Source organism: Etheostoma cragini, chromosome 2, assembly GCF_013103735.1.
Source record: "Etheostoma cragini isolate CJK2018 chromosome 2, CSU_Ecrag_1.0, whole genome shotgun sequence".
NCBI classification, from domain to species: Eukaryota; Metazoa; Chordata; class Actinopteri; order Perciformes; family Percidae; genus Etheostoma; species Etheostoma cragini.
Genome location: NC_048408.1, coordinates 26,646,618 through 26,672,350, shown reverse-complemented (window position 1 = coordinate 26,672,350; position 25,733 = coordinate 26,646,618). Strand labels below are relative to the sequence as shown.

General features: G+C 39.8%; 3 protein-coding genes across 4 annotated transcripts; all 3 read left to right on the top strand.

Annotated features, from left to right (window-relative positions):
• Nucleotides 1-1,782: 1,782 nt before the first annotated feature.
• On the top strand, nucleotides 1,783-5,338 carry rps19bp1 (ribosomal protein S19 binding protein 1). Its single transcript, XM_034885027.1, has 4 exons — nucleotides 1,783-2,019; nucleotides 2,549-2,722; nucleotides 4,293-4,390; nucleotides 4,960-5,338. The coding sequence occupies exons 1-4, from the start codon at nucleotides 1,965-1,967 to the stop codon at nucleotides 5,107-5,109; spliced, it is 477 nt and encodes a 158-aa protein (XP_034740918.1). The 5' UTR covers nucleotides 1,783-1,964; the 3' UTR covers nucleotides 5,110-5,338.
• Nucleotides 5,339-6,784: 1,446 nt separating this feature from the next.
• On the top strand, nucleotides 6,785-12,642 carry LOC117952470 (apolipoprotein L3-like). Its single transcript, XM_034884787.1, has 9 exons — nucleotides 6,785-6,995; nucleotides 8,213-8,326; nucleotides 8,759-8,866; nucleotides 9,311-9,406; nucleotides 9,505-9,544; nucleotides 9,622-9,673; nucleotides 10,645-10,774; nucleotides 10,944-11,132; nucleotides 12,163-12,642. Exons 1-9 carry the CDS (start codon nucleotides 6,987-6,989, stop codon nucleotides 12,568-12,570), a joined length of 1,146 nt encoding a protein of 381 aa, XP_034740678.1. The 5' UTR covers nucleotides 6,785-6,986; the 3' UTR covers nucleotides 12,571-12,642.
• A 1,593-nt stretch (nucleotides 12,643-14,235) lies between these two features.
• On the top strand, nucleotides 14,236-18,637 carry atf4a (activating transcription factor 4a). 2 transcript variants are annotated; one of them, XM_034884752.1, is made up of 4 exons: nucleotides 14,236-14,449; nucleotides 15,422-15,598; nucleotides 15,778-16,086; nucleotides 16,912-18,637. In XM_034884752.1, exons 2-4 carry the CDS (start codon nucleotides 15,553-15,555, stop codon nucleotides 17,889-17,891), a joined length of 1,335 nt encoding a protein of 444 aa, XP_034740643.1. In that variant the 5' UTR covers nucleotides 14,236-14,449; nucleotides 15,422-15,552; the 3' UTR covers nucleotides 17,892-18,637. The 2 variants fall into 2 exon arrangements, with proteins under 2 accessions (XP_034740643.1, XP_034740634.1); XM_034884743.1 differs by having other exon boundaries at nucleotides 16,909-18,637.
• Nucleotides 18,638-25,733: the final 7,096 nt, after the last annotated feature.

Below are 25,733 nucleotides of genomic sequence, written 5' to 3'. Positions count from 1 at the left end.
AGAGAGAGAAAGAGAGAGAGAGTGAGAGAGAGAGCGCATTACCGTGCAACAGCTGAAAGTGATAGGAACCGGTGACGCGCTACACTAATGACAGCTTTGGAATCAGCAACTGTGCGGGCTATTCTGTAAACTGTGTAACATGTGCATGCATTTACAAATAAGCCTGCGAGTCACTACACAATCACATTTTGTCATACCCATAGCCTACTGAAATTTGAAGAAGCCTTAGTCCAAATTCCAAAGTGACAGCCTGTCTTTCTGCATGCATTCATTTCTGATCCGAAGCAGCAAACATACACATTGGATTAACCTGTGTTGTAACGCTGCCGGTCTTCTTTTACTCTCAGATGAGTTTGGATATTTATCTATTTATTTATTTAAATTCTTAAAGGTAGCTAAGGGTGGAGACAGCAAAATTAGGTGTGTCACGGAAAGTAAGTAGGCATAACACCAAAAATAAAAGTAGGCCAATTGGATTTTTCCAGGATGTAGGCCTAACTATTTAGTCCCCTCCTCTTGCAGTTGGTTATACGCTACCCGCTCCATCACATATTCACAACAATGCACAATGGTTGTGAATATGGGATTGGCTCTAAAACACATTTGAGGACAACTTTCTTCTTCTCATGACCTTTTACTGCACATAAAAACCTTTTTGTTGCCATACAAGACTATGATGCTACAGCTGCTGATAATGTGCGCTCCTCTTATGTCTGCAATCCATTGTTTCATAGGCCTACTTTTCTTTTTCTCTGAACATATTCTAGTGTGGAGTTTGCTCTGTTGGTGCTTGTCTATGTTGAGGGACACTGATGATCCCTCAGTTTGCTCAAACTATAGGCTATATGTAGATAGATAGATAGATAGATAGATAGATAGATAGATAGATAGATAGATAGATAGATAGATAGATAGATAGATAGATAGATAGATAGATAGATAGATAGATAGATAGATGGATAGAGACTTTATTCATCCCAGAGAAAATGTTAGGCATCCAGCAGCAAGACAACCATAACACAACACACACATATACACACATGTATATAAACAATCTAACATACAACAACAACAACATCTACATAAGATTAATATAAAATTCACTCGAAGAAAAGCAATGACCGTCATAAGGAAAGATACAAAGGTAGACTGTGTGCAATGGTAATGAATGTGAAAAAGTGAAACGCAGGGAAAGCAGGGATTGAACAGTGCAGTACATGAACAGATCATGATTAAATATGACTATAAAATATAAACATAACAACCTATAAACTAACTGATTGAATAAGAATAATGTATAACAGGAAATACATTATAAGATGTAAGATGTAGATGTTACGACCACAGTCCAGATTGTGTACAAGGGCTAATATAGCCAATAAGACAATTAATTGTACAGCAGACAAGTGATATGATGGTAGGGGCTGAGAGAGACAGGCTCATGCTGAAAAGTCCATTTCTCCCCTCCCCCTTGTTTTGTATTGAATGTATTATTATTATTATGTTGTACTGAATGTATTATTATTATTATGTTGTACTGAATGTATTATTATTATTGTGTTGTACTGAATGTATTATCATTATTGGTTTGTACTGAATGTATTATTAGTAGTAGTAGTAGTAGCTTGGTAGGAGTAGTAGGCTAGTAGTAGTAGTAGTATCAGCAGCAGCAGTAGCAGCAGCAGTAGTAGTAATACACGGCCTAGTAGTAGTAGTGGCAGTAGCCAGAGCCATTTCTCCACCGCTTTGGGGTATGCATAGAAGTAAGAAGTTCCCACGGGGGAACTTTACACATTTTGGACAGTTTTCCAGCCGGTTGCTTTCAAGTGGTGCACAGGAGTTACCGGCGCTTACCGGATGTTGACAGATTCACACGCGTTGCTGCTCAGAATTAAAGGCGATTTCTTCTCGATGTAGCTTTTAACCTTAGTCACTAGAACTAAACTTGATATTGTTACATCAGGATGTCGGCGTCGTTGATCAGGAGAGGACTGCAGCTGCTGAACGATGATATCAAAGGTCAGTTTAGCCTTTAGCCTTTCTAGCTTTATTACAGTTGGCTAACAGTTAGCATTGGACATTAGCGTCCGTTTGTCTGCCTCATAGACCGTATATTATTGATTCATTAATATTAACGGTCTATGGTCTGCCGAGACCAATGTAGTGAGTGTTGTTTTCTCGTTAAAGCTTGCTTACAGGCGTGGTGGACGTTTTCCCGTAATGCTGCTGAAATTCTACTTTTTTTATTCTAGTTGATCATGTAATTCTAAAACAACCCACTACAAGTTCAAGAGCTCTAATAGGTGATTTTTTTTTTACTTGTACAAATTAAAATAAAAGTATACTTTTTAAAATTAAGAAACAGAGGAAAACTAATTAAATGTACATTTGTGCAGGTAAAACCACCAAACGCTTGGCTATTGTATTCAATAAAGTGCACTGTTCAAAATCCAAATCATTACAAAATCCCAAGTGGTAATGTTAGTAGGCCTACACAGAGGCTTGTTTGCAGCGTAACGTTGGTTTTCTCTCTTTCTCTATGTCTTAGATGTCCAAAAGGTCCAAAAGAAGAAGCAGCAGACCCCCAGCTCGGCCAAGGTAATGGAGCTGGTGAGCACAAACCGGCAGGGAGTCACCAAGCAGGTGAAGCGGCTGCAGGGTCGCCTGGGTCCCGGCAAGAGCAAAGCTACAGTCAAAGACAAGAGAATCAAGTCTGCAGTGGGTCAGTCCGCTCATTTCTATATCGACAACGTTTCATTTCCGGGATTGTCAAGGTGCTGCTGGAAAATTCCTTTCTTTGTGCTGTTATATCAAACTCCAGCCGATTTCTGAGGACTACGGTTAACTGCTCCTCAGGTCTCTGCAGGGTAAATCCAGACAGCTAGCTAGACTATCTGTCCAATCTGAGTTTTCTGTTGCACGTCTAAAACAACTTTTGAATGTACACTCGTTCCATCAAAACAAGTTCCTTCCTGGGGCCATTTTGCAGCGGCGCCATTGCTCCGTCCGGTGCTTTGCACCAGCCAAGACAATTGTGATTGGTTTTAAAAAATTCCAATAAAGCACAGCTCGCTTTTCTCCCATCCCGGAATGCTGTGTGGACTAGCCAGACCCTCCTCCGCAACGCTGTGGAGAAAGGTCTGGCAAAGCGTGACTAGTCTGCTTATATTCTTGCTGCACAGCATCGGTGTTCACAGGGAAACATCCTATCCTCTTAAAGTATAATTTTCATGTGTAATTTCACAAATGTGCAGCTGAAAATAGAACATTGTATCTTAAAAGCATCCCTAGTTAATGGAGGGAATGTTAGAAGCCCTGTGGTGTTTTGTATTACATCTGTAATGCCTTCTTACTCTAATGGCGTTTTTCCAATACATGTTACCTGCTCGGCTTGGCTCGCATCAACTCTACTTGTCTTTTTTTGTTTTTCCATTATGAAAAAGTCCCCGGTAATTGCTAACAGGTACTTTTTTTTATTAGTATCACTTCCGTTGAGGTTCCAAGCAAGCTGAGGCGATACCAAAAGGCGAGGTGAAAACCTGCAGACTACTGATTGGTTGAAGAGAATCATCACTAATCACTGTGTCATCATTGCTAGCATCAGACGGGGAGGGGGGGGGGGGGGGTTACTACCCGATGTGAGTTGAGTGCAGATGTGAGTTGCGCATGCTCAGATTTAACGGTTTACAGCATAACTTGTCATACTGAAATTTGTGAAATCCATAAAATTCAAAACTTTTCTCATTACAAACAATAACCGAAGATTGCTAACGTTAGCTCAAAACGCCATTCAAGTGACAGCCTTTGTTGTGTCTGATTGCTAACTTGTAGCCAGCAGTGAACGAACTTTGTTATGTAGGTCCATTTTTACTGTATTGACATTACAGAAGTCTCTCGTTAGCGTCATGTAGGCTACTTGTATAGTGACGCATGCATGACTCAAATCTGCACTCGACTCACATCGGCTAGTGACAACAGTCTCTTAACAAACGTTTTTAAATAGTTTAACCAGTGGTGTTTTTTTTGTTTTTTTTTAATTGCTGCCTCAAGCTTTTTTTGGAGCCATTTGTGTCTTGTGGCATGTTGTCATATTCCGAGACACAAAAACAACACACCTTCGGCGTTCGGTGTGTGTGTTGCGTTAGGTTTCCTGTGGCAGCGCTATGACGACCAGCCACACTCGCCTCACGCATGAGACGGTACTAAATCTCCAATGGAAAATGGAGGCGGGGGGGCACCATGTAATGGGAAAACGCCATAAATGACCTCTTCTTCTTTGGTGTTGATTGTAGAGGAGTTCAGGAAGAAGCAGGGGAAGAGTCACATGAGCGATAACCTCAAGTACTTCATGGGAACAAGCTACAAAGCAACAGATTCTGACACATCGAAGGTAAGAAAGATCTCTTAGCCTTTATTTAGTTAACAAAATAAATTCACAAAATTTCCAGAAAAGAAATACTTTTCCGCGTAAGCAGAAAAACACAACCGGACACCTTCTAGTTAGTCTCTTTCACTGAACCAAGATCAGACCAGTTACTTTGTTAACCCATCATAAAACACACTTTATTCAATCAGGACAGAAACAAAATAAAACTCACCAACACCGTCTTAGTTAGTCTTTCCAGTGTTCCAACAATCACCAACTCTAGTTTGGTCAAACTACATCTTTAGTTCACTGAGGAGGATGTGAGAATACGCCTGAGCTGCGGCTCGTCGTTATATTAGCTAAATAACATTCCAAAATAGAGAAGCCCAAAAACCTCTTGCTGGTCTTGGTTGTCTTTTATCAGTGAGGTACATCATGTACACTGTTAAAAAAAAAAAAATCTTGTTCCATAACATCCTCTCGCGGCTAGTTTGTAATACAAGAGAAGAAAATAGGGAAGTTGGTGAACGGCATTGCGCCCCAGCTAGTCAGAGTTTGTCTGACAGTGTTGACTTGCCTTTTGTTTCACTCAGATCCTGAGCCACAGTTCGGGGAGACAGTCTCGGAATCGGCCAGAGAAACCCGCCAAGAAGGCCAAGGAGTCGCAGTCTTTGTTCACAGAGGAGGAGTTCCAGCAGTTCCAGAAGGAATACTTTGGCAGGACTGTTGAGGGCAAGAAATAAAGCGCTGCAAAAGAAAACACACAAAGATCCTTAGCCACAGTGGAAACAGCAGGGCTCAGTTTTGTGGATCAAAGTGGTTTTCTGGACCAGATAATGTTCTGGAAGTTCCATTTCACGTGTCTACAATGGAGCAAGAGGATAAATGTTTTGCGTTTTGTGTTATGACTGCAGACCCATACAGAGGACATGAGCTCTACACCGGATTCCCTGCCAAGACTCTCAATCCAAAATGTGATTTTTGAAAGTACTTTCATATGCTTCATCTGAGTCACTTTGTTTTCACAAAATGAAAGTGTAACCTACATATTAATACAATTCCAACACAATAAAATGTTTTTCATTGAAATTGTTCAACTTCTTCATAATTATAATTGGCTGATATTCTGATTCTTTGTGTCCTCCAGTCAAGACTCCAATCAGGATAGTTCAGGTTATATTAGAAATGAAAACTCAAACACATTTTAATTTTAAGTTTTAAAAATCAAGAATCACAGGTTAACTTTGTTCTTTTCATTCAGAGTGTGACCAATAAATCTTAATGCACAAATATTTTCAGAAAAACAGGTTTAACTATTTAATCAACATGCATTAATTTATTAAGTTCAGAAAACCAAATTAAGTGTAAGGTGTTAAAGTTAAAAAATGTTGAGTTAACACTTGCTGCTGTTTGGCATTGCAGAAACTATTACATATAATAGTATATACAAAAACTAGAAATAATTTTTAATGTGTTATAATATATACATATATATTGTACATATATACTGTATGTACAAGCTACTTTGAATGACGAGTAAGCAGCATTGTATTGTAGTAGCTATAAGAGAGGTAGTTCTTCGTGTTTAATTTACAGCAATGCATTTTTAGAAAATGATGTGTATGAAAGTTCTTAATCTTGGTGCAACTAATAACTAAAGCTGTAGCGGAGTAAAAAAAAATCAAAATACTAAGGTGCAATAATTGAAAATTGTACTATTGATGAGTATATTCAGTCTACCACTGGTGAAAAGGAAAGAGAAGAAGAAGAAAATTAGATAATTAGGCATCATCCTTAAAGACATCCCCGTTCTGTATCCATCCCCCAGGTTTGCCCCTGACTGATGTACAGAGACGGACCAGAGTTTTAAAGAAACACAAATTCGGTTTCTAAGGTAAGAGTCAATTGCAACTTGTTTGAAGTAACTATACCAACAACTTGGAATTGTATTCTGTGCTAAAAACGATTTTTTGGGACACTAAATATAAATAAGGTCTTGTTGGGAGCTCAGTATTGAATATGGGACCAAAGACACATCTGGAAAGTCTTGAAGAAGACAACTGAAGCAGATGATGAAGGAGCAAAAGCAGGAAACAAAAAACAACATTAAACAAATATTAAAGGTAAAACATGGTAAAAAACAAAATGTGGATCAGTGTTTCCCAAAGCCTAAAATGACGTCCTCAAATTTCTTGTTTTTTCCCAAACTTAAAGATATTGAGTTTACCGCCACAGAGGAGCAAAGAAACTACAAAATATTCATATTTTAGAAGCTAAAATCAGAGAAATGTTTTTTTAAATATATAAAAAGACTCAAACCGATTAATCAATTATCAAAATAGATGGCGATTCATTTAATAGTTGACAACTAATCTATTAATCGATTCCTCGTTGCACATCTAGACTTTAGAGAATACTTTTCATTCCATCAACAACAGAACCATAACAGGTGTGTAATGCACAAGAATGCAGATGCTTGAATGGCAATGTCAATCATCTTCATGTAAAACCTGCTCAGATTTTGGGATCGGCGTTCAGAATTCGATGGTGAGAAGGAAAGTAAGAGCAGCAAAGGAGAGTGATTTTGAAACGACTCAATTACAGCAGGGGAAGTTGCACAATGTCAAAGGTAAGAAATTAGATAATTATAGGTTTTTAAAGGCAGAGTGAAGCTGCATTGTTGTCAAACAAAATTCTACCAAACAAATTAATTTGACTGAATACACATATTTGGTATTGAGCCTAATGTTGGTTAACTTTGGTGTCCAGGTTTCACTATGTGCAGAGTTTGACAATAAATGGCAGTTTTTCCACCTTAAAGCTCAATTTTACAACATGTACTTGCAATCATCATTTTGTGAGAGGTTGAGAGCAAATTGTGGTCCAAAATGTAATTTAATGTAATGTAGAAACTTGAAGTCTCCAGTGCACATATCAGAATCAAAATCAGCTTTATTTGCCAGGTATGAGGACACATACGAGGAATTTTCCTTTAGAGCATCCTTGCTCACAATGTGAGAGCAACAACCAAAAACAAAAACATACACATTAATATATACACAATATATACATGCTCTAAACAACATACACTGAGAATTGAATTTTCAGTGAAGTGGGAGACATCTTCCAGCAGATGAACTTGTCAAAGGATTGAAGTTTTATACAGCTTGTATGGGAGAAAAGGTATATTTGCTTTTAAGAAATTTGAACCAGTTAATTAATTAAATTTTCTGTGAAAATGACAGACCAGACAGATTCATATTCAAAGCAATTATTTTTATGAATAAACAAATCGATTTCATCTGTTGCATTATTTCCACATAATATCCAGTTTGCAAAGGTATAAATTAAACTGCAGTCATCAAGGTATTTGTTCATAGCAAAAGTGAAAGTAAGAACCCACTTGGCACTCCCGTCTATAGTAAACAAGTCGTGAGTGACTAGATGTGGTCGCTCTTGTCTGACGGGTTCGGCAAGATCGATTCAGTTCAGCAGGTGGAGTCCACCTTGATGAATGAAAGCAGATGCATTTTCTCACCTAACATTAACTTTGCTAAGACTTTACAAATCAGGTATGATAAAATGTTTTTTTTTCTTCTGATGTGTAATAAAAATAATCTTTTGTATGGGTATTAGAGTCAGGTTGGGAATTTGACTCCAATTGGGATCATTACAGTTCAATACAGGCTCATAGTTCAGAGCAACTTTATAATCTAAACATCAGACAAATAAGTGAAATGACAAATTTCAAAAATCACAAAATGTGAGTGAATGAATACTTTCCTAATAAAGTCCTGTGATTGGCCGCCTCAATGCTTAGATGTGTCAGCCCCTGTCTTTCTGCAGCCAATCCCACCAGTGCCGTTGCCAAGGAAAAAGAATTTCCCCTCAGACAGCACTGAGGACGACAATCCGTTAAAACATACTTCCACTCCTCGGTCTCCCACAAAATCTCCACAGGTTGGTGCCTAGATGGGATCACATTTTGATATATTTTAATGATCTGGTTTTTCTGAATGGGCATGGGCTAATATTGATCATTTTGGGATCATTATTTTTGATAACTTTAAATTTGACTTTGTTCCTGACATCTAATTCCTAATTACAGTGCAGGCTAATGGCATTATTTCATAAACACTGGGTGCTCTACACCTCTGTGGCATCTCTGTGTCCTGACATATACACCGAACAGATACTGCATGTATCATTCCATCCAAATTTTATGATGCACTATTCAAAACTTGCATACAATACGTCAACAGACATCTAATAAAGTCATACACACATTAGGCAACACACAGTAACATTATTAGTAGTATATTTGTATCTTTCACTCAACAACACTGTCAAATATTACTACTCTTAATGAAGGACATTTTCACTTGACCTCAGGGAGGGTCGGTCGGCTCAACTCCTCCACCAGTGTTGCCAAAGAAGTGGAGCGTTAGACAGAGTTCTGGAGGATTTGATTCTGGAAATGGAACTTTGGAAATAATAAAGGTAACGTTGTTGCATGTTTTATTTCCAATATGTTCTACTCATGCAGTGAAAAAAAAAAGGTTCCCCGCAGTTTCTTTGTGAGCTACAAACATGTTATAGTATTTTGGAAATCCCAATTTTAGGAAATATGGAGCTAAGGTAAACACAATTATTTGCACATCACAGCAAGAAGCCCTTAAGATCCCACCAGTTTAATAAAGCATAATTTAAATGTACTGTATATAAATTATAAAATTATATTTCATTTATTTCATTCATCAAACCTATTTAGAAAAGTCTGAAGGCTGCAATTGCAAAACTAGCAAAATCAAAAGATGACGATGATTAAGATTCATTTAAGGCACAAAGGAAATTTAAAATAAACCATCAGACTGCCTCAAACCTGTGAGATGTTATTTGTACATATCTTCACTTGATAAAACTGAATTGTGACTCATTTCCCAGGTGGTGGCCAAGCCCCCAGTTGACAACTGTCTGCCACAAGCTCCTCCTCTGCCTCGAAAAACCCCAAAAGAACAGCCTCATGATGGACACAGAATGGTAGCTATTTTACAATCATTAAGCTGTTTCACTAAAACAATATCAATAGAATACAACTATAGTTTGTTTTGCTGAATTCACTTGTCTTTTTCTATCAGGATGACATCTCTTTTTCCAACTGGAAAAAAGGACTGAAAGGTGAGTCTGAAAAACAGCTTGGTGTTTTTAATGTGTTTGGTAACTTGTTCCTGAACTAAAGTTGTGTTGACTTGCAGATTGGAATACTCTGTGCACAGACTTCAAACTCAGAGGAGAGAATGAAAGAACGTAAGTACATCTTTACATGTTGCGATGTGGTTTATCAGAGGTAATGTTAACCACGGTCAGTGTGTTAGCATGCTAACATTTGCTTATTACAGCACTAAACTCAAAGCACAACTAAAGCTGAAGGGAATGTCTTTAGTCTTGCTGATTTTGGGTCATAGAGGAACATTAAAGCTAAATTTCAAATCAATTCATCCAGTAGTTCACCAAAGTCCATAGGATTCATCCTCTGGGAACATGACTGTTTGTGCAACATTTTAAGTAAATGTTGACTCATTACACAAGATAAAGGACAGCTTTGAGCTGGGCCAATGCTAGAACAAAAGTCAGGACATCTTCAAGTTCTTGGTTCACCCTCTGGGGACCACGGCACGGGGGCTCAGTTGCTAACCCTAACAGCAAGATGGCACTTCACACTTCAATCACCAGTCCGGACAGGGTCGTTCTGTGTGACGTTTGCATGTTCTCCCCATGTTTGTGTGGGTTCCCTCCAGGTGCGCTGGTTTCCTCTCACCATAAAGACATGCATGTTATGTAATTAGGACTAAAGTTGAAAATTAGCCATCCGGCTAACACTGGCGCATTTACAGAAATGTTGATTAATGTGCATTGTCCTAATAAAATAAATACAAAGATCTTAAAATTTTTTTTACCAAATGTCATGGCAACCCATCCTGTAGTTGTTCAGAAAGTTCTGTCTGGAGCAAACTGGTGGATCAACTGACTAGCAACGCCATCTGTGTGGACGCCAGTGTCACTTGGTCTTCATCAGGGACCAGTTTTCTAATTAACTCAAGACTGACTGGGATTCTTAGGTCAAAAAGTTATACATAAAACGCCATATAAAGCCACACGGGTCTTGGTGCGAGCTAATGATGATGCATCTTGTTACAAAAGTCATTTTTTTTACTTGACTGGACAGGTTCCTCTAACTAAAGCTGACTTCTAATCAAAAAAATGTCAATACATTCTAGGATCATCAAAGTTGAAGCTGAACAGCTCTACATCACTATACAGCGTTACCTCTTACTGATGTCTAAATATGGTGAAAACCTCAAGTGTCACACTGTGGAGCTGCTCTGCATTGCTGACAACTTGGACAAGGTAAAAAGGCCACAAAGGCAGTGTATGTTGCACTTAATCTTAGGATGGGAGTCATGCTTTCTTTCAAACCAGTCGTGTAGAAAGACTGGTTCTTTCTGGATACACCCAGCACTAGTCTAATCAAATACCTTTAAGAAGAAATGTATAATCCATTCCCTTTAATTTTAAGGTTTCAAAGGGGACAAAGATTGCTGGCATCACAGGAGGAGCTACAACTGCAGCAGGTGGTGTTGCAGCAGCGGCCGGGGTGATTCTGGCCCCAGTAACGATGGGATTATCACTGGCACTGACTGCCGTTGGGGTGGGTGTGGCTGCAGCCGGCGGCGTCACTGGTGCATCAGCCGCCATCGCTAACAAGGTGACCAGACATTACAAGAACTTTAGTGTTTTATGTATACAGTGTCATAGGGTTTTACTCTTACAAGGCTATGGTCCAGCTCCTAAGCCATTTTGGATACCACCTTAGCAGAATAAATGTTACCAAAATACTTTACTTGCATCAAATAATTGTAGTTTGTCCCCATAGCCGTCTTTGGCAAGTTTTGTCTTTGAGCTTTTTAAGTGTTAAAGATATAGTGCGTATTTTCTGTTGCCCCCGCAAGGAATTCTAAGTAATGACAACATAACTGTCAGCACATGATACAAGCCTTCTGTGATCACGCGATTTTAGTGCTAACAAGCCATCACCATTGACTGCCATTAATTTTGACGTCACTTTGACAGCGAATAACTTTACATGTCAAGTGTTTGAAGACTCTATTTGTCCATTGTTTATTTCTAAAGAAACACGTCAATGTGTAAAAGGCTCCATTACCTTATACCTCACTTTATAGGCCATGATTGTGTCACAACTAAGCAAATTACTGAACAGTACAGGATAAGCTTGCAGGCAGTTTTGACTTATTCACTCAACTATCACCGGAAAAGGGATTCTAATAGCCTTCACTGCTCTCGATCCAGAACATGGATGTGCTCAACTCACAGAGACACTTTGAAAGCTTTGGCGCTTTGGTGCTGGATCCTAAAAGTGAATAATAATAGACAAAGAGAAAAGAAACCAAATGCCTTGTCTATGGTGTTCCAATAATGGTTAAAAAGAATAGAAAACAATACCTGAAATCTTCTTTTGTATAAAACACAGAGAATACGATTTGTTCAAGTGTTGTCATTTTGAACAAATGATGAAGTTAAAGCCACAAGGGGTAACACTTGAAACTTTCCCCCCCCCAATGGTATCGCTGTGGCAGACAGCAACACATCGGATGAACTTAAAAAAAGAAAAGAAAATATAAACACAAAATGATTTCCCTTAGTGGTTTTAACTTTTTATTTTACCATTGTGTATTTAAAGTTGCTGTATTAACAGATAAGGAAACATGTTCTTCCAGGCGAACGTCAGTCAGGGCAAGAAGAAACTCGAGAAGACCTTCCAGGAGTACCAAGGCCTCATGGGGAATTTTCAGGAATGCTTGAAGTTCATCAACGAGGGCTTAGAGCAGCTAAAGCAGCATGATCTGTCTGTTCTGATTGAAGCCAGGAGGGATTCGGAGAGAGTAGCACAGATGATACAGCTGGCCTCTACAGGACGAGCCAGTGCAAGGGCAATAGAGGCTTACAGTAAAGCGTCTGGGTTGATGGAAGGCTTCGCCCTCGCCATCAATCTCGAAGGAAAGAATGGTCAGAAGCAGAAGAGGGACTTCAAGTCTGCGCTTGGTAAGAAAATCCGCAAGTTAGCAGAGGAGCTCAACAAGGGCTTGGATGAGCTCAAGGACTTGTTCAGTGAGCATTGTTCATAGGAGTGAAAGGTTTTTAAATTGTTGACCTTCTCCTACCTGATATCATCTTCATACATTCATATTTGCCTATTTGTCTGTATCAAATATCTGTAATGTATCAACATATCTGGCAATGAAGCAATATAATTATTAAATATAAATATAACACAACAAGGAACAGTCTCCACTTTAATGTCCCTATTAGGCCATTATAGGCCCAAGGGCGTAACTTTGGGGTAAACATTGGGGGGGTTGAGATGTCCAACTATTTAGTGAGGTTCAGGGACATGTTTACGTGTATTGAAAAAAAGCAAGAAAAATATTGGAAAGTAAAACTTGAAAAAAGCGGCAAAAACGTTGGCAAAAGCAACACTTTTTTTTTTTTTATACTTTAAAAACCACATAGAAATTGTCCAACAAAAAGGCTACAAAAACTTAACCAATAAAACAATAAAATTGACATTAAAAATAACAATAAAAGTCCCAAAAACAACAATAACATTGGAAAAATACCTCAAAAAAGCGACAATGACTTAAAAAAAAAAAGTCCAGAAACAGAGACAAAAACATCTGAACATTTGTCAGAAAAAAGCCACAAACACATCAAATAAATGTCTAAAGGAGGTGACAAAAACTTCAGAAAAAGCTGTTTCGAGTATTGGGGGGGTTGTAAATATGTCACTTTGGATAAATGTGCTCTTTCATCAATATGTAAACAGATCTGTAGTAAGTGATTATTTGTTCCTCCACTGGCCCTCATGTTCTGTTTACATCGGTTCTGTTGTACCATGTCATGAAGAAAGACGAAGGAAACCTGCAGCTAGCCACCAGGGGGCAGTGGAGACCTCACTCCTGTGAACCATGCCGGGTTCATCAGTTTTAACCACCAGTTGCAAAAAATTCTCAAGAGACTTATTATTAATTAGCTTATTGAAAAGGGCAGAGAAAAATCAATAACTAATATAGAAATACAGGTACAGAGACAGTACATCCCACTAAAAGCTGGAATAAGAAACAGATAGAGGAATAGCTACACATGAAAGTTTTTTCCTTTTGGTAACTTTACTGTACACAAACATTTGAAAAAAGAAAATCAAAAATTAAAAAAAATATATATATATAGTTCTGCGCACTAAAAGTAAAACAGGTATTTTTGCGGGGTGTATTTAATTTGAGACGCTGCTGAAATAAGGGGGCAACGGAAATAAAACATATAATTTTCTTTTCTTTTTACCAAATGTTATCTTGAAGTATGCCTTATCTAATAGCAGACATTTGTAAAAGACCATATACTGTATGTTAATGTACAGAGCAATGTAAAAGACTTATTTTCTCAATGTTTACATTTTGCATCTGACCTACATTTGACATAGGCTACTGTATGAGGACACTCGTGTTTCAGCTCCATATGACTCTATTTTGTCAGCTGTTATGACGATGTGCATTCTAGCCAATCACAAACCAAACTCGAGCGGAGTAATATGCTTTGGGTCAGCGTTTCTTCTTTCCACCTGGAAGTTTGTTGCATGTACATGTTTTTTCTTAAACGGAAACTCCTATTACCCTCTCTACTAGCAGAGACGGGTTAGACGATATTACTAGTCGCTACTACTAGTAATTAAAGATAATATTTGCTGCCAGTTACCATGAATGTACACTCAAACAATGTGTATGGGACACCGCGGAGGAATACAGTCAGCGGTGTTTTGGCACTTTATAACGTACTGTGATGCTCCCCGTCCGCACATCGTTTCCGTATTGCGAACAGTGACTATTGACTCTCCCCGAAAGCTCTACCGCGCTAAAATGGCAGTTTAAAGGCGTGCAGCGGCTATCCTTGCAGCGGCAACAACCTGGCAGTGCAAAGGCTAAGTGCACTGGTTATTTCTGGCAAAATGGCGTAAGTATTTCTTTAATCGACCAATTGGCTTCAGACGCCTAGCTAAATGTCAACTGGACTGACGTTAGATAGCTAGCTATATGTGCAGTTTACAGACCTGATGAGTACGGTTAAGCGCTTGGATTTAACTATCATTGCTATGGATACAAAGTAGATCCCGATATTACGATTTCCTGGTTCTAGTGTCGGTGTCAGATTACAAAATGTCAGGTGAATTAAGGTTAACTGTAGCTAAATAACCAGCCGGCGAAATAGCTCGGGTTGGGCTGAGCCATGTTAACAGTGGACTCGGTGAGCTGCAGCAACTTTTCAAGTCCATGTAAATACCGTATATACTATACAGTGACAAAAAGGCCTACACGATTTGTATATTGGTTAGCTAAATATTGACAACGTGGCATGTGCAAAATGGCGCGCACTCTTTCTTCTAGCCCCCGTACAGATGGCACTGTTGTGGAAATGGCGGTTGCCCGCCCACATCTCCGCTGTGACGCACAGAGGGCGGAGTTACTACCCAAAGCATGACCAAATTAGGAAATGTTATCCCCCGGTGGAGGGCGGGGTGTTTCGCCTCAACGCCGCTTTGTCACTTCTTTTGAAGGGATTAGCCAAAATTAGCCTCCCCTCCCCCGGGCAACCAGTTTAACTACCCAAGCACACGCCAACGAGAAAGTTGTTGTTTGCATGGGGGTTGTTAAAGTGTTATGGTGTACATTCAGGAAGTGCAGACACTATGAGGAGTGATTCGGATGTACAAATAAAGTTGGCTCATTTCAAAGGCATTTCTGCCACTTATCATATTTTCATATGATTTCAATACCTTTACTGTTCCCAACATCAAACATGCTTGTTTGTGTGTTCAGCTCCCAAAATGTTTACCCATATTTAACCGATTAGGGTTCTACACTCAAACTGCCTATATTCCTTATGATGTCTCTTAGTAACAGGCATCTCTGTGTCTCCTTCACCCAGGTCTCTCTCGGCAACCACCTACAGCTTTGCTGCCGTCGACAGCAGTACGGAACCCCTCGACTTGCTAACGTCACCAAACTCTCCTTTGTTTTTATTTACCCTTTCGCGTCTAACGTTGACAAGCAGCAGCCATGACATTCGAGCTGGCATTGGAGGACGTGGAGGCCCTGTACTTAGGTTGGTGTTTTAATGACAAACGTTCTAATGCACAACTACAAATATTACAGAACATACAGCACTCCTTTTGGATAACAAGCTGGAAAGTGTGGCATATTGCAAATTTTAGCATGAAATGAGCCATTTGTGTATTTTGTGCATACAATTAGGCGTTTTAATAAAGAGGTTGTTGTCCACAGGGCCCTCGTTTCTGATGGCTGACCCCATGGGGCCCCTTCTGGACAAAGATGAAGAAGAAGCTCTTTCTCCCTCCATCTCTCTAGAGGGGAAGGCGCCAGCTTCGCCCCCCCTCTCTTTCTCCTCCCCGTCTCCCTATCAGACCTTGTCGTCCTCCCCATTTTCCTCTGCCTCCCCTCCTTCTTCTCCTCCTCCCCCCACCCAACCCTCCTTGTTCCCGGGAACCAAGGCCGGAGTGGACACCCTGTCCCTCCACTGGCTGGGTGCCAGCAACCTGCTCAACACCCACACTGGAGCAGACGATGGCAACGGTGAGAGTGACAAATTTTGCATTAATTAAAATATCAGAAGCCATAGGGAACAAAAGGCACAGTTGGCTAGGATTACAATTGCTGTATGAGAGTAGAGTAAGGTAATTCACTAAAATGGAGCTGTTGTAGGCTAAATTAGAAACGGCTTTATCAGTGAGTTCTTATGGGGAAAGAAACCAAGTGTGGAATGTTTTTCCACCACTGTGAGGTGATTAAGTTGGGAATGCTTACTGCTTTCCGGCTAGCTGTAAATATTATATAGAGGACGTAATGTGTTGGTAAAGCACTTCTGGTTGACCTGCCGGCGGCATGTCTTACATGTTAAATGTTTTTTTTAAAGCGTACCACATTTTGACATTCCTACAGTTAAGTTGCTCAAAATATGTGGGTGTTAATTTCTTTTGCAAGACGCTGTAGAAACTTGGGCCAAAACCAAAATTTAAAAGCATAATTAAGTGGTAGATGTGTTGGGCAATCAAGAACAATGGTTGGTTAGCAGGTGGCAGGTGTGGTTCTCAAGGTTCTACTTGAACTGGCTGAATCCAGTTTCGCTAAATGTGGAATTTCATTGCAGTTATTGTCTATTAAAAGTAAGAGGTTCCTGATGATCTGGTTACAGATCTGAACATGTTTATGTGCGTCACAAAACCACAACCGTACAGGGCGGGTGTGTCAATGATTAATTTGTGCCTCATCACTAAATAAATTATCAAGTGACCCAAGATGATGTGAAACCAGTTCCAGCAAAATACCAATGAACAACAGGGACCTTTTTTAAAATGTGTGAAGTAATAACATTAATTAATTAATTATCTCTATCAGCAGACGATGCGTTTGCGGGCATGGACTGGATGTCAGAGAAAATTGACCTGAGTGAATTTGACCTGGATTCCCTCATTGGCTCCTGCTCATCCGATGAGTCTCCCACCTCCCCTAAGGATCTTCTGGCCTCCCTGGATTCCCAAATGGATCTGGATCTAGACTCCTTCAGCACAAGCAACCCCGCCCAGCCCGAGAGCCTTGAGCTGGGTCTATCACTCCCCAGCATCCCCCCTCTCCCTCTGGAGCTCTCTCTCCTTGGAGCGGGTGAGGCCAAGAAGACCGAGGTGGCTCCGGATCAGGAGCTTATTGTGAAGTCTGAGCCTTCCTCTCCAGCTCCCTCTCCAACCTACGCTTTGGAGCTGGGCAGTGAAGTGGATGTCCTGGATGTAGAGAAAACCGCCACATCCCTCGCAGCCACAATCATTCCAGACCCCAATGAAAGCGATCAGACCATCAACCCCATTGTGCTCTCTATTCCCACCTCTGGCCACTTTGTCGTGGTGCTCACCAGCAAAGATGAGCCCTCCCTTGTATCTCTCCCAGACCAGTCCATTAAAACATCACCATCGAGCGACTGCGACAGTGACTCTGGCATCGAGTCCGTTGCCGGCTCACCTGCCCGCCTCCCATGTCCTTTTCCTGCCCCCTCTCCAGCTGGTTCCTCCAGGACCAAACCCTACTCCAAACCAGAGCCCTGTGACGCTTCCCCTGCCAAGACCTCCACGGTCAAATCGGTGTCAGGTGTTCCCAAGGTGGAAAAGAAACTGAAGAAGATGGAGCAGAACAAGACGGCAGCCACTCGCTACAGACAGAAGAAGAGAGTCGAGAAAGACCTGCTTCAAGTCGAGTGCGACGAGCTTGAGAAGAGGAACCATGAGTTGACGGAGAAGGCAGACTCCATCAGCCGAGAGATTCAGTATCTCAAGGACCTGATGGAGGAAGTTCGTAAGCGTCGCGTCAAGACAAGTTCAGTGGCATCGTAACTAGAATGTGTAGTGACGGCACTCTTTTGCCACAACAAAACAACACTTTGTATTACAAGTGTGTTTTTAAGAGATTAACAAAAATTGGCATGCTATGGTGGCTGTATTGAACGTGCTACAGAAAAGAGGGAATTGCTAGGTGAAAGCGAAAAGACTCTGGAAGTTGATGATTGTTAGTGTAGAGCAGGGGGCTGGGAGGTAGTCAGGTGAAGCATCTGTACATGCTTGTCTCTCAGTTCCCTGTTAGATCACCAAAATGTACTCTCTGTCTTACTAGCAGTACTTGGGCGGACAGGCAGGGTGTATATTTGTAGACTAGGCATGCAAATCGTGAGTCAACATACAGTAGCTCCTGGAATTGTTAGACTTAGAGAAGAGATTTCCTCACACTCAAAGCTTAAATCAGCAGCCGGAATGAAATGAACCCTGTGTCAGTAAAGTGAGAGACCACTTCTCCCTTGTTACCCGTTCCTTTTTAACCCAGTGTCACCCCATTTCCACTATCCTCTTTAACAACTTCAAGTCCAGAAAGCGGCCTCAACTTATTTATGAATTCTTGATGTTACAATGTCAACTTGGATTTTTTTTTTGTATATAGTTCTTGCTTCCTTTGCTTGCAGATATTAGATACTGTCATTTAATTCTGGATAACATCTGATCATGTCTTGAGTAGGTCAGTCACTTAGCGCAGCTAAGGCTTGTAAAAATGCTTGCTCTTTTTCTAATAAATATCTGTCAGAACTCAAGTGGCTTGTCATGTGCTTTACTGATTTCAGATGGTATACAACAGAGAAGCTGCAGATCCTTAAATGTGAAGTTAAAACTGGCCTACATTGTCAAATGTAGTAGACAATGGATGTTGTCATTTTTTTATATTTATATGGCTGTCATATATGTACCTAATGCAGCAGATAAACAGCCATCTTGCTGCACTGGTCCCATTGCCCTCAGCATAATTATGCTGTACTAGTATTTACATGTTCCATGCATGATTCATACAGTTCATGATGCTAAACTTTGTTTCAATGTAATCCAGTGAAATTAAGATGGTTTACTGATAGTGCCAAAAAAAGGGTATGGCCACAGGGTTACTAGAAAACCCTGTGGCCTACTTTTAGTTGCAAAATATTTTAAATATTGCACCAAGTTAAGGCAGTACACACCTTATTAAATGATTGATGTTTATGTTTGGAAATTGACAAGTATTCATAAATGTCAGCCTTAAATGGGTGCAATAATCCACAAATCTCCCTAATTTAACCTGGCAAACCAGTCAACTGTTGTAAAAAGATTAAGTGATGTCACTAAACTCAAGGTACTCATTTTCTGAGAAAAGGAGAAAGGAAGCGAGAAATACACGTGCTTACTTTTTACGGGAAGGTCTATGTATTTGTGAAACCAGATAACACCAGTCATATGTTTCACAGGTGGGTGTCAGAGAGGGGGGATGGAAGTAAAAATTACTTCCATCCAGCTGTTAAAACCACAGATGTCTGGTCTTTAACCGCTTGAGTGCCACAGATGTCTGGTCTTTAACCCCTTAAGTGCCACATATGTGCTCATTTAGCACGTAGAGTGTGTCTGTCTGTGTATATTTTTGATATTTAAGCAGTTTATTAATAAGGACAACCTTTACAACTTGTTTCAAAAGTGGTGCACAGATTAACTTACTTTGTCTTAGTTGTAACTTGTGACAATGTGTTAACAATTCCAGTACTACCTCCTGTGACTGAAAATAAGTTGGTGTAGTATCCCTGAAAGTGATACTAACGTGTGTTTTCAAAGTCAGCTCAATGTGCTGACCACTGTCAAGCAGCTGTGTAAATTTAGTCTTGGCAGTAAAACCTGTGAAGCACACAGACACACTCCTCCCTGACAGATTCCACACTACTGAGGCCTTGCCTTCCTGAGAAGTCACAGATAAGAAGAGGGACCAAGCTAAATAGCAGAGGGAAAGCGATAACAAAGGCTGCTTTATTATGACGTTGATAATGAGGCTACAAATGAGTTGTTCTGTGGTTTTGTTGGTTGTTAAAAAGAGAAGTTAGTTAGGAAGATTCTACTCCACTTTGTAAAGCAGTAGGCTATATAGATTCATTTTTTGTGTTTATGATGCTTGATATCATCTGTGATCAATGGTATCTCAAATATTATTAAAAACTTACAAAAACGACCATGTGGCTAAAACCAGGATGGTTAACTTAGCTTATTTTAGCAAACTCTTAAACTCACTACCTGGGAGTCGCAAATGCACAGTAGCTAGATAAAGTGAAATTTGGCTAGATAACTGTTTTTCCTACTTTTGGCAGTACAAGGCAGGATTAACTGGCCAACTTCTTCTAAACAAGGGGGCACTAGTGGAATACCTGCAGAACAGGTACATGGAAGTAGTTCTGTTGGAGACGATGGTGAACTAGTGTGTGTTGTAGCAGTGTTTTGCCATTGAGAACGAGCTAGCAAGTGCTACGGTTAGCCACCTAACCTCAGCTAGTTACAAAAAAAGCCGTGGAAATTTGGAGTTGGAAGTTTGTGGCTCTTTCTATAATATCAGCACTTTGAAGCAACAACATCTCACTGTTACTCTTGGAAGTGGAACTACACATCCGCTTCCCAATCTGGCAAATTGATATAGTGCGGTTGTAGCTGATAGAGGATAGCTGATTCGCAAAGCGAATGCTGAAATGCCGTTCACCCTTTAAGAGTTAAAGAACCACTGAAACGAGTTTGGAAACATTATTTTAAGGTACAAAAATAATCGTTGGTGTTGCATTACATTTCTGGACTCCAAAGCAGGCTGTTGTAAATTGTATGCAAAACAAGGCGTTGGTTCTGACAAAGTTGGCGCCATGAACTAGGACACGGGACTGCACACAAGCATGCAGACATTCCGGCATGACACTGTCTTTTCTAAATTGCATGAGTAACTGAGAAAACTGTAGTAATGCTTACTATGGACCGCAGAGGAATGTGACGAGACAAGAATAATTGGTGCTGCTTTGCTTGGAGCTGCCACACCCATGATTCATGCAGTTAAAAAACTGTTCCTTTTCATCCATCAGCTTCTGGAGGTGCAGATACTTTACTTTTAAAGACAACTTTTACTATTAAGCCTTAGTGCTTTAAAACAAACTTCTCAACCTCTAACAGGTCCATGTGTGAAGCATGTTCTAGGTTTCTCTTCCAGTTACCAGACTCCACGAGCAAGGTCAACCTCAGCTTTACTCTGGATTCTTAAGTGCTACTTCTTAGACACGCATAAATTACTCACACGCAGGGGCGTAGCACAACATACTGGGTCATGTAGAAAGGCATTCTCGAAGGGCCCCTCCCTGTATCCACAGCTAGTCTTTCTGCCATCTTTCAGGGCCCTCCTCACATGAGGGCCCTGGGTTCCCAGACCCCTTTCCACCCCCAATCCAACACAGTCAGAGCCCGACCGATATAACGGTGGACCAATATTATCGGTGGGTCGATATTAGGCATTTCCTGATATAAAGTTTGTTTTTGTTTTTAATATTCATTCCTCAGAATCATCCATAATGACAAATAAATGATTCTGATAAATGAATATCTAAAAAGTTAAAACGGACTGTAAACCATGTTATGAGCGTTGGTGTTGCATAGTTTGTCCAGCTGAGGGCGCTCTACAGCGTCCCTGTTGGTAACATTGATTTATTTTTGTTCAAAGGACTTTAAGTTTCATATCTTAAGTTTGCATTTTATACATTTTATTTATCAGAACTTTAATACATTTTGATGTTCCTCTGTTCTGTGACAGTTACACAAATTATTATCATATTATTTTAGTGAGAACTCATAAATTACTACAAATAACTAACATTAGGGAAATCTGTTTATGTCTTGTACGTGTTTCTAGATTAAAAAATATGTATATATACAGTATATCGGCCGATATATCAGCATATTGTTTTTTTAAATAATCAAATATTTGTATCAGTTTCGGCCTTAAAAATCCTTTATTGGTCGGACTCGAATGAGCGTTAAATCAATCTTCCCATCTAAATGGCATAGCTCTACCATTAGACAGCATTAGTTTCAGCTACGGGTGTAAATAATACAGCGGGTTTATAGCCTTCAACCCTCTGAACCCTAAGGTCATTTTTACAGTTCATTGTCTGTCTGGATTTATTTTATAAAAAAGCTTGTAAAACATCAATCCTGTTGTCTACAGTCAAGATATTAACATCAATATTTTCATGACAAACTGGGTTATTAGAATATTTGGGCTGCAGTGAGGTCACTTGAATGTTAAAAATGGATGTAGGACATTAAGCTCTCCTCGTATTCCTTTCCTTTCTCCTTTCTCCACATCTGTTTGGACATGTTGTTGCCCAAAGCCAACCCAGTAAAACCGGTTTGGAAAGGGTACAAACTGAATTTTGCCCTTGTATTGCCTGCACTTTAATGCTGTAGGTTGTTGAGACAGAACTTGACTATATTTCAAATTACATTACATGCCACGATGGCATTTGGCTCACCAAGGACTGGACCTAGTAGGGCTGTTACTCTATTCATAGTTTGTCTACTGTAAGTCAGCAACAGTCAAGCACTCTGACACGTTCTAATATTCCAGTCTATTCCTGGCTGATATTAACACGTGTATCATGTGAAGGATAACCTTGTTTTAAAGTCCACGTGTGGATACTAACATGTTGGAAGAAATGGAAGTGCAGGATAGTTCATTAGGTCTGCAGCTTGAAGGAGTCGGACTGAAGGACTTATTTTGGCTTTGAAATGGTTGACACTTTTATTGACACTTCTATTCTACATGTACAAAGTAGCAAAGTGCAGAACAGGTAGTTCCAAGTTGTTTTTATTCACATTGTAAAGTAGCATTCAAAAGTAAAATTTTCATGGTAACCTTGACATTACCCAACACAAAAACCAACAAAAGCCCATCACAGCGCCTGGATGTTTTAACAATCAATACTCACGGTTATGCTCCTTTGTTTTTACTGTAAAGTCAACTCACCAAGAATATTGTTTGTGTAGTGGGTTTTACACTCCACAACGATCGAGTGTAGGTGATGATTCAGGGGCTTTCCCACTCATGATGTGAAATTCTCCAGGAAACATTGCATTCGAATGTCATGAAAGTCTAGAAAATATCAGAATCACTACAGTTATTGCCCTCCAACCACCACTCCATCACATTCCATACGTCCATAACGGAGAATAGGCGAAGGCTGCTGGGCGACAGGAACAAATCCACTTAAGCAGGCTTGAACACATGGCACTTTACTACAGCTCCCGCCATTGGTTGGCTATAAACAAGGAACATGTCAAAATGAGTTAGTTACTGTCAAACTGAGAAAGGAAAGGGAAAAAACAGTAGCTAGATGACCCCAGGAGCAGTATGTGGAGTAAAAATTGACTTTTTGTGTATTTCATTTATATAAGAAAAATACTTATTTCTCTTCTGGTCAGTATTTATGGGTTTGTCATTCTTAAGACATCTGGGCTTGATTGTGGTATAAAAGTTTGTTACTTCACATCCTGTCAGTAATTGTTTCATCCCTTGTGTGTTTCCTACTTTACACGTCTGTCCCCATTACACCTAAAGTAAAACAAGAAGCTGGGAGGCAGTAAGAGGTACCGATCCGAATGCATTCATTTTACTGCAACTGAGCTTTGTTGGAATCAGCTTAAGTATTTCCTTTTTATAATTTTGCTTTTGCTGCTTCTAAAATCATATCTCTTACATACAAAAAGTCACAATGGACTTACACATGTAAGATTCATTATTTCATTTTGTTATGTTCTTAAATGTAAACAAAGCAGTATGACATCTGTCCAATCTGCCTTTTTTAAGAGTACTCTTTTCCTTTGTTAAAAGGTCACGTTTGAAAGTTAACTTGCTGATATTGAGCTGATTTTTGCACCGGAATCTTGTGGAGGAGCACTTCTAAGTCATCCCGAGAGAGATATTGTGGTATTTCTGTACTCGGCTCCTGAATTTCACCCAGTGCGATCCTGTGCCCACTCGAGCTGAGTGAATCCTCGTGCTGGTCTTCAGCTGATATGCTCCACAGAGGATCTCTGAGCAGCTGAGCTCATTACTGAGGTCATGGGCTTCAGATTAGGACGACAGATTTACTCCCAGAAAGTGGGACAACACATTTGTTCCCTGTACCTTTCATGTGAGACCACTTGTAAACCAAAGGAATTCACATGTATTTTGACATTGGAAACAATGTAATACACAAAAAGGCACCACATCCCCACATATATCTTACAGTATGCCAATGATTTGACAGTTTTTCCAACAATGATCACTTTATAAAATTTACAAAACATTGCTAATTTTCTTGCACACAGTGGTAACTCTACAGATAATACACATGACCAACACTTTCTGCAATCTTAAGAATGGACAATAACAGGTGTATTCTACTATATGTTTGACATACATGCAATTATCCCCACTCCATGTATTGTTTTGCCTTCCTTTAATTTATTTAATCTTATTCAAGTGCTTCCATCTGTATAAATTCAATTGTGCAAGGGCATTGAAAATGTTTGGGCTACAGACAAAGTGATAATAGTTTGTGTTGTTGTGTATGTCTAACTTTGTGAGGACCAATGTGTGTTCTGGATCTGTCCTGTCCTCACATCCTCATTTTGCGCTGTTTAATGATTAAGATTAATTTTTAGAAGTAAGGTTAGGATTTTGTTTAGCTTACTGTAAGTTTAGGAGAAGATCTGTAGTTTTGATGGCTAAGAATGTTATTAAATGCTAGTATTATGTCAATGAGGGTCTAGTAAGTACTACTAATAGTGTGTGTGTGTGTGTGTGTGTGTGTGTGTGTGTGTGTGTGTGTGTGTGTGTGTGTGTGTATTATCAGGCCATATTGGTGTCTCGGTGTCGGTGTACACCCATTTCTCTATTAGAACTAAAATACCGATAGGCCTTCATGCTCTCAAATGTAGTCAGTGTGGGGGTTTTTGTGTTGAATTTCCACAGAAAGAGGAAGTGAGTAGTTCTGAGAACAAGCCAAAGATAAGAGGGATTCACACTTAAAACCTAATATTTGATCAGTTGATGTAGATGGAATGAGTGTTAGACAACAAGTTATGAATCAAAAGGTTTTATAATGCAGCAATGGTGTTTAATGTTACTCTGAATCTTTTTATTTCACCAGCAATCGATTCACTCCCTTTTGTCTGCAGCTCCAGGGCTCCCCCTGGTGTCACCTCTTCAAACTGGCAACAAAGATGTTTGACAAGAGTGTTGGTTTCATTGTGTGACCTACAGTATGTGTCATATAAAGTAGACCCCCAAAGCAGAGCCTCTGATGGATGTCAATGCTATCCACAGTTATTGTTGGAGAGTCAAAAGTGTGTTGAAATAATATGTGTGCGCAAAAAATCTATTCGTACTTGAATTGCGATTCAAGCTCTCACGAGTCAGAATCGATTTATAGGATTTTAAAAACCGAATCATACCTTTTTATTGTATGTCCACTGCAATCACATGATAGATAGATAGATAGATAGATAGATAGATAGATAGATAGATAGATAGATAGATAGATAGATAGACACACATAGATTTTGGTCTCCCCAAAAAATCAATCAGACAGCTGCAGCTGATTCAGAACGCTGCTGCTCGGGTCCTCACTAAGACCAAGAGACTGGATCACAAAACTCCAGTCCTCACTAAGACCAAGAGACTGGATCACATCACTCCAGTTCTGAAGTCTTTGCATCTGGCTTCCTGTACCTCAAAGAATTGAATTCAAAGTACTTTTGCTAGTTTATAAATCACTAAACGGTTTAGGACCAAAATACATTTCTGATCTGCTACTACACTATGACCCC

Coding starts and splice junctions, on each gene's coding strand:
- rps19bp1 (XM_034885027.1), top strand. CDS start 1,965: ATGTCGGCGTCGTTGATCAGGAGAGGACTGCAGCTGCTGAACGATGAT. Junction 2,020..2,548: donor GCTGAACGATGATATCAAAG/GTCAGTTTAGCC, acceptor TCTATGTCTTAG/ATGTCCAAAAGGTCCAAAAG. Junction 4,391..4,959: donor CAGATTCTGACACATCGAAG/GTAAGAAAGATC, acceptor TGTTTCACTCAG/ATCCTGAGCCACAGTTCGGG.
- LOC117952470 (XM_034884787.1), top strand. Junction 8,327..8,758: donor CTCCCACAAAATCTCCACAG/GTTGGTGCCTAG, acceptor ACTTGACCTCAG/GGAGGGTCGGTCGGCTCAAC. Junction 11,133..12,162: donor CAGCCGCCATCGCTAACAAG/GTGACCAGACAT, acceptor ATGTTCTTCCAG/GCGAACGTCAGTCAGGGCAA.
- atf4a (XM_034884743.1), top strand. CDS start 15,553: ATGACATTCGAGCTGGCATTGGAGGACGTGGAGGCCCTGTACTTAG. Junction 15,599..15,777: donor CGTGGAGGCCCTGTACTTAG/GTTGGTGTTTTA, acceptor TGTTGTCCACAG/GGCCCTCGTTTCTGATGGCT. Junction 16,087..16,908: donor TGGAGCAGACGATGGCAACG/GTGAGAGTGACA, acceptor TATCTCTATCAG/CAGACGATGCGTTTGCGGGC.